The sequence below is a fragment of the Aethalodelphis obliquidens genome, unplaced genomic scaffold (assembly GCF_003676395.1).
Source record: "Aethalodelphis obliquidens isolate GAN/ISIS:26980383/991018 unplaced genomic scaffold, ASM367639v1 scaffold13, whole genome shotgun sequence".
NCBI classification, from domain to species: domain Eukaryota; kingdom Metazoa; phylum Chordata; class Mammalia; order Artiodactyla; family Delphinidae; genus Aethalodelphis; species Aethalodelphis obliquidens.
In genome coordinates, this window is record NW_020837957.1 from 1,003,475 (window position 1) to 1,011,648 (window position 8,174).

At 54.6% G+C, this 8,174-nt stretch overlaps 1 protein-coding gene across 1 annotated transcript; it reads left to right on the plus strand.

The window, feature by feature from the left end:
• The first annotated feature begins 4,968 nt into the window (after positions 1-4,968).
• Positions 4,969-7,146, plus strand: FOXD3 (forkhead box D3). Its single transcript, XM_027113960.1, has one exon. It carries the CDS (start codon positions 5,085-5,087, stop codon positions 6,519-6,521), a length of 1,437 nt encoding a protein of 478 aa, XP_026969761.1. The 5' UTR covers positions 4,969-5,084; the 3' UTR covers positions 6,522-7,146.
• The last annotated feature ends 1,028 nt before the right edge of the window (positions 7,147-8,174 follow it).

The following is an 8,174-nucleotide window of genomic DNA, read 5'->3' on the forward strand; positions in this document are numbered from 1 at the left end:
TTTTAAATCCCAATCCTGCCCAGGACCTTTCTCCTCGCGGATGAAAAGAACAATTTTCGAGAGAAAGGCTCGTTTTGATTAAATCTGACATGCTGCTGATAACTCCATGCTAATGTGAAATAATTAACATAATAGCCATAATTAAAAGCACGCTAACAATGCCATAAATTTATCACACAATTTTACTAGCTTTCTGCCCCTAACTGCTCTCTCATCGTTAATTAAACGTGTTGCCTTTTACAGAATGGATGTTTATACATTTCCAATATAAATAAATTCGAAGCCATCCTCTCTCCCTCTCTCTTCCTTTCCCTTTGGTCTCTCGCCATTACAAGGCACTTCTTGGCATGGGCCTTGAGTGGCGGACACCTTGTAAATAAATGAAGTTTTGAGATGCATGTACATTAAATTAATCTTTTTTCCCGCAACCCAAAGAGATCTGGAAAGGTATACAAGGATGGAAATAGAAATAACTTGGATGCGTTGGGGACCCGGATATCATCTCAGCCCTTCCCACCTCCTTTGGTGGCGGCCATCCAGGCCGAGGCTGATAATAGTTTCACACATCTGTGAAGACTGTCAAGAAAGAGCCGACTTTGGTTTTTGCGGGGTGAAGAGAGGGGTATATTCCAGATGGGCTCCATCCACGTTTTGTTTCCCCTGCAGCACAGGGAGGGTGGCTGCTCTCTGTGGGAGTCGCGCCCCTCACTGCGCTGAACGTGGTCCTTTCTCCCCGTATTGCAAGAAAAGCGCACACGCGCGCGGACGTAAAGATTTATCTCACCTCGGGCCAACGATTTATTCAAACCATTGGCATAGTCTCTGACTTAAAGGAGTCGGAAGAGGGCACCTGGGTTCGCTTGGGCCTGGCGAGGGGTAGGTGGGCCATTGCAGCCTTCCGCAGACTCTGACCGTGCCCCTTGTCCTGTGTTCACCACTTAAGAACCCAAATTGAGTTGTAATTAATTTCCCCTTCTCCGTCATAAACTGTTCCATCCACTATGTCTCCCCCACCCCCATCTCACCCCCCAGGACACACATTCTAAATCTCCCCTCCCCCAGACGTCTCAATTTCCTTCCAATCGATCCGAACTCCACTTTTCCTGTTTCCTGTTGCTAGAACCTCGGTCCGCTCCACCACCACTACCAACCCCCGCCCCCAACGGCCCCGGTCTTGGCGGCTTCCGCAGCTGGGTACCACGGACTCTGCCCGCCCCAGGAGAAACGGAGGGAGCCTCATTACATTCTCTTTGGCTGAAACGTTTCAAACATTTGAACAGGTGAGACAGCTGGCTGCCATCTTCTTTAAATCCCTCCGGGGAAGTTTGCTTGTTGTGACCCAAGTAGTCACTCTCATAGTAATTGTTTGTGCTTGTTTGTTTTCATTCTACCTCCCCAGTAACCCTCTGAGACTCAGAAAATGTTTATCCACATTTCTCTTTCCTTCCCCCCCCCACTAATATTTCCGTTCCCTCTATCACATCTTTCTTCCCCCCACAAATGTGTCCCTGTCTTTCTCTATCCGTCTCACTTCTCCCATCTCTGTCTGTTCTAAAATTTGGCGGTAACTGACGACCTGTGGGCTTTTAGCTGCAAGCTGAGATTACGCGGCAAACAGGCTTTACTCAGCCCGGAATCTAGTCGGCCTAGGACAGGACCCTGCACCTCGTCGGGCTCGGGTCCTTCCGCCCTGGCGGCGTCCCGCGGCGATGGCAGCGGGAACCTTCCTGCCTCCCACTTGGGCTGCCGCTTAGCCTCCTTCCAACAACGGGAGGTTGCGCGGCGCTACTGTCCGCCGGGAAGGAGGAAAGGGCGGCCGGCTCCTTAGCCTAGAGAGCTCGCGGGAAAATCCGCCGCCTCCGCTGGAAATCGATATTCAGCCGTTGGGCCCGCACGGGTGCAGGACGTCGGGGCCGCAGCCAGTAGGTCCCGCACGTCTCATCATTTAGCTAATCGAGTCGAAAAGTTTCTGTAAGGGCCAGACCCGGCATCAGATGGTAACACTGATTGAACAAGATATTAGCACAATAGATCGCTAACCGAGGGGAAGCGTTGCTTTTCACGCTACGCCCCGTAATTAATGGTATGAATCAATTAATTTGACTTTTATTGTGTCGAAGAATAAAAGCGCAACAAATGGAACTGGCGGCTGGGAGCTGTTCACCTCCCACCCCTTCCCCCAGGGAGGTTCCAGAGACACCGGGGAATGGACGGATTGGGCCAGGTCTTGGCCGAGGGAAGCTGAGAGGCAGAAACAGCGGCGCCGAGGGAGTCCTGAGAGCCAGCCCTGACGGGCAAAGAAATCGAAATTAGGCTCATTTGGAGGATACTTGAAGAACACTGCGGAGGGCAGCCCCTGGAGCTGTCACCCTCCCGCACGCACACACACACACACACACGCGCGCGCACGCGTCCACGCGGGCCCAGCCTCCTAGGCTGCGGTAGGGCTCCTGCTGCGGCCCGCGCCTGCCTCTGGGGCTCTACAACCGAAGCTGAGCAAAAGGAATTTGTGAATTTGCGAATTTCGCTTTCTTTTTCGTGTCCTTCCGACCTTCCTTTTGTAATTATTGGTTTACTGGGACAGTTGCAGCCGGGACCTCCGCTGCCGGGGGGATCGGTGGGCAGCCAGCTCGCCGCTCCGGTCTGTTTCGCTGGAAGCTGTCTAGGTGGTATTGTAAACGGTTCGGAGTCTGCGGGCCACAAAGCGGTGCAGCTGCGGAAATGAACCCAGATGCATTTTAGGGTCAGGTGCAATCGGGGTTTCATTTAGATACAGAAAAACCTTGGAGTTTCGTGGGCGTCTCAAGTTGGAGTAACTGCCCCAGCTTCAACCAGAAACATCCTGCGAAGTGGGGATCCAACGTGCTAGTGTTTTAACCGGGAAATTATCTAATGAAAATTAAAGTCAATCTGTGTGTCGCACTGCCTATAATGAAGAAAGTTTACGTGTGTCTAGGCTAAGGAAAGAGGGGGGTCGTAGGTGAGAGACAGACAGGGAATCAGAAGTACTACTGTCCGCCAGGAAATCTATCAGTTTCTTAGTGTCATCTGTAAATATTTCACTATTTTCTCTCGGACCATCTGCCCTTGTGCTCCTTCTGGTGAGGCCTGCATTCCCCTCGCAGGCCTCAGCGGCCAGACTGGGCTTGGGTTCCAAGAGCCCGCCACACCCGGTAGGCACTCGCGGCTCGCAAGGAGGCTGCCTAAAAATGCGGGAGGGGAAGAGGCGGCCCATCGCGGATTCACCCGGTCAGGAGCACTATTCTGAAGTGCGAGGTCCACGCGCCCCAGCAATGCAACGCACCCGGGTAGGTTTGCGCCCCCGCCAATCCCAGTTAAATGCCCACAGTCTTTCCTACCATCACTGACTTTCCTTGCCAAAGAAACTCGGTGCTCACTGGCCGCATCCTCCTCCACCTCCTCTGTTGCCGGTTTCTGAGGAAGTTAAATCTTGGAGGGTTTGTCTATGCCCTGAGGAAAAAGAATCCACGTTAGTTAGCAGCAGTGAGAGCCTAGCCCGCTGGCAAGCTCCGGGCCGGCCCCGCTCCCAGGAGGCTGGGCCTGGGCGCCTGCGAAGTCACACCACCCGCTCCCCGCGTTGTCTGCCCTCGCAACCTGGGCGCGGCGTCTAACCTAGAGGCCCGAAGCCTCTTCCCGGCCCCACTCGACTTACCCAGGCCGCTGACAATCCCGGCTCCTTCCCCAGCGCCTCATTTCCGACTTTTTCACATGCTAAGTCGTTTAACAACTCCGAGCAGCTAGTTAGGGCTTCTTTATTTATAGGTTCCCTGTTATTTTACGTCTTTTTTATTTCTCTCGGCAACTATTCTAATAGATTAATCAATAGCCATTTTCTGACCTTCGGGAACCCCAACTGATGCTGCTGCGGCCGAGCGGGGAAAAAAAAAAATATATATATATATATATATACATATAAACACGCCCACATCGAGCCTGGAAAGCGAAGGCAGGACCGGGTGGTTTGACTTTACGGGGAGGAGGAGCGTCTCCCCTCAGTAGGTGTCTCCGCCGACCAAGCACTGAGGCAGGAGGGGCTCTTAAGTCTAATTAGCAAGACAGAGCCGGGGCGCATACCTTACTCTTTAGAGCTAAAAAGAATCAAACAAAAAACAAAACAGACTACTAAGTTTTTCTTTAAAAAAATAATAATAACAACGGGATGGGAATCTTGTCCTCTGTTCTAAGCCCAGCCCTTGCCTAGGGAGCGTTGGCAAACGGGGGAGAAGGGAGAGGGGGCGGGTAGGGCAGGGCAGCGGAGCCTCGGGGTTCGGCGGACGCTCACAGGCCCACACCCTCACTCGTTCACACGCACCCATCCGCACTCACACCCACAGGCTCCCTCGACCCCCGCGCCGGGCTGCAGCCCAAGGTGGGGTCTCGGGGCGGACCGGGGCGCCCTCGGGCCCCGCGGGATGCTGGCGCACGGTGCGGCGCAGAGTTGCGCGTCCCTCGTCCCTTTGTTGAGAATTCTCTCAACCAACTTGAGTTTGGCCGGCTCGGCGGCGGCCCTGACGTCACGCACGGTCACGTGGCCCCGCCTCCCGCTGGATCTTTAAGTAGAAAGTAATCTATCAGGCCAGTCCTTAAAACGCGACTTTCGACTACGGGGGCTTCAGCGTCCCTGACATCCCCTCCCCCCGTTGCCCCTGCCCGCGCCCTCCCGAGCTGCTCGGCGCCCGGCGTCCCGCGCCCGCCAGCACTGCTCCTGCTCCCCACGCCCGGGCCAGGGGCAGAGGAAGGCGGGCGAAGTGAGGGGGCGCGGCGTGGAGAAGCCGCCGGGGCTGGCAGCGGCAGCGAGCGCCTAGTACCGAGCGCCAGGGACAGCTGGAGTTTGCAGAGCGCTGCCACTGGGGGCGGACGGCAGAGCCCGCTCCGCGCGATGCCGGGCCGCCGAGTGTGAGCCAAGCCCGGAGGGCCCCGAACCACCTACGCCCCCCTCCCCTCTCCCAATCCCCCATCTTTCGGGGGCGCCCAAAACCCCTTTTCTGAGGTTGGCGACAGCCCCTGAAGACGCCCATCGCGCACCGCTCCTTCCCCGCCGCCGCCACCAACCCCGAGGAGGGATGACCCTCTCCGGCGGCGGCAGCGCCAGCGACATGTCCGGCCAGACGGTGCTGACGGCCGAGGACGTGGACATCGATGTGGTGGGCGAGGGCGATGACGGGCTGGAGGAGAAGGACAGCGACGCGGGCTGCGATAGCCCCGCGGGGCCGCCCGAGCTGCGCCTGGACGAGGCGGACGAGGTGACGCTGGCGGCCCCCCACCATGGGCAGCCTCAGCCGCCGCACCAGCAGCCCCTGGCACTGCCCAAGGAGGCCGCTGGAGCCGGGGCCGGGCCAGGGGGCGAGGCGGGCGCGTCCGAGGCCGACGGCTGCAAGGGCGGCGTTGGCGGCGAGGAGAGCGGCGGGAGCGGTGGCGGGCCTGGCTCGGGCAGCGGTGCGGCGGGAGGCCTGGCTCCGAACAAGCCCAAGAACAGCCTGGTGAAGCCGCCCTACTCGTACATCGCGCTCATCACTATGGCTATCCTGCAGAGCCCGCAGAAGAAGCTGACCCTGAGTGGCATCTGCGAGTTCATCAGCAACCGCTTCCCCTACTACCGGGAGAAGTTCCCCGCCTGGCAGAACAGCATCCGCCACAATCTCTCGCTCAACGACTGCTTCGTCAAGATCCCCCGTGAACCGGGCAACCCGGGGAAGGGCAACTACTGGACCCTGGACCCCCAGTCCGAGGACATGTTCGACAACGGCAGCTTCCTGCGGCGCCGGAAACGCTTCAAGCGCCACCAGCAGGAGCACCTGCGTGAGCAGACGGCGCTCATGATGCAGAGCTTCGGCGCCTACAGCCTGGCGGCGGCGGCCGGCGCCGCGGGGCCCTACGGTCGCCCCTACGGCCTGCACCCTGCAGCCGCGGCTGGCGCCTACTCGCACCCTGCTGCTGCGGCAGCCGCGGCGGCGGCCGCGGCGCTCCAGTACCCGTACGCTCTGCCGCCGGTGGCACCCGTGCTGCCGCCCGCCGTGCCGCTGCTGCCCTCGGGCGAGTTGGGCCGCAAAGCGGCCGCGTTCGGCTCGCAGCTCGGCCCGGGCCTGCAGCTGCAGCTCAACAGTTTGGGCGCCGCCGCGGCCGCCGCGGGCACGGCGGGCGCCGCTGGCACCACGGCGTCGCTCATTAAGTCCGAGCCGAGTGCGCGACCGTCGTTCAGCATCGAGAACATCATCGGTGGGGGCCCCGCGGCGCCCGGGGGCTCGGCTGGGGGCGCCGGGGTAACTGGGGGCACCGGGGGTAGCGGGGGCGGCGGGGCGGCGCAGTCCTTTCTGCGGCCGCCCGGGACCGTGCAGTCAGCAGCGCTCATAGCCACGCATCAGCCTCTCTCGCTGAGTCGGACGACGGCGACCATCGCGCCCATCCTGAGCGTGCCGCTCTCTGGACAGTTTCTGCAGCCTGCAGCCTCGGCCGCCGCCGCTGCCGCCGCCGCAGCGCAGGCCAAGTGGCCCGCTCAATAGGGACGTGCCGGTGGCCGGGATGCTGGGCCCGGCGGCGGCCTCGAGCGTCGGCTGCATTTGCAAGCTGCGCGCCCCGCCCCGCTCCTGGCCCCCCTGCCCAATCCTGGACTTTGCCTCTCTTCCATTTCCTCTCTCCAACTCGTCGACACCGACTTTCGGCGGCCTCCACCCGGTCCTGCATACCTAGGCTGGCGGAGCAAACTCTCACCGCGCACCCGCGGGGAATAGCTTTCCGTACAGGTAAAACCGAAAACCGAATTTCCGAAAATGTACCCCGACGGCACCTGCTCTCAGTACCTTGGGGATGGGAGGGAAATTCTTTGTATATATTTGTATAAAAATTATTGACTTTCCTTTTGGGGTTTTTATTTTTTTAAGAAAAAAACAAATTCAGTAGATTTAGAGCTCTGAACTTTCATTTTTTCTGAAGGTTCACTCTCCGCAGTTTTATGTGAGAAAAAAATGTATAGAGATGTTGGGAGATTTTAAATATTAAAAAATTTTCACAAGGCGAAAAGTGTCATTCTATTATAAAAGTCTGTTTATATATGAATGAATATATATGGTATTCTAAATGTTATTCCATCGTGTTGTACACAACTTTGTAAATAAAATTTTTAAAGGCTCAGCCTAGTGTTTTATTTAGGTGTCTGAGATAAATGACAAGATTTTAGAACAGTATTTGCATTTTATTTTTCCCAGATATTAGAGGAGTTTCAAGGAATGACCTTTTCAAACTTTGCTAATTCATAATTTGGGTGTAAGAAATTTTAATTGGAGAAAGAATATACCTAATTTAAATTGTATTAATATTTTCTTTTAGTTTTCATATAAAATCGGGATGTTGGTGGTGATCTCCTTCCTATCAATTCATTAAATCAAAATGACTAGATATTTCTGAAGATAAAGTAAGCTGCCATTTAAAAAACCAACCTAATTCTAAACATCAGCACAATTTAAATATTTTTTAAATACAAGACTTTATCTTTCACAATGAAAACTTCTCAAATGAGAGTTCTTAGTCGTTTCAATTATCCTTTCAAAAGAATGTTAATTCCAAACATCTCCCTCATTTTAGCATTTAAAGCCTTGATTTTTCAAACTGTTTATTTTCATCCCCTAAGTGGAAATGGTAATAAACCCAATTAACTTTTTAAATATATGTATGGCATTTTAAATTTTGCAGTGGAGTTGTATTACCTATATTAACCTGATAGATGATACATAGTTGTTTTATTCTTTCATAATATTTTCAAATAAGGTACCTGTTTTCTATGATAGTAGTCCACAACATAATTTGGATTTCTGAAGGATTCCTGTAGATGCCTCCTCCAACCCGCAGCTTTTCCGAAGGCCAAGAAATAGTGGCCTTAATATCCTTTGAAAAACAGATGCACATCACCCCGTTTTTTAACCTTTTTAAAAATACCTTAGGCTAGTTTAGTGTGAAATGCGAGATCACAGAGCAGGAATGGGGAGATGTCCTTGCGGATTATTTTTAATGTGCATTTCAGCTGTTGCAACCTTAAGTATTAAGGTAGAAATGAAACATCTAGACGCGGGAAGCCGGTTCCCATCACCAATAACATATCCTCAAATGGCATCAATTCTAATTATTTCTTAATTAATTTAGCTGTTACAATTACGTATGCG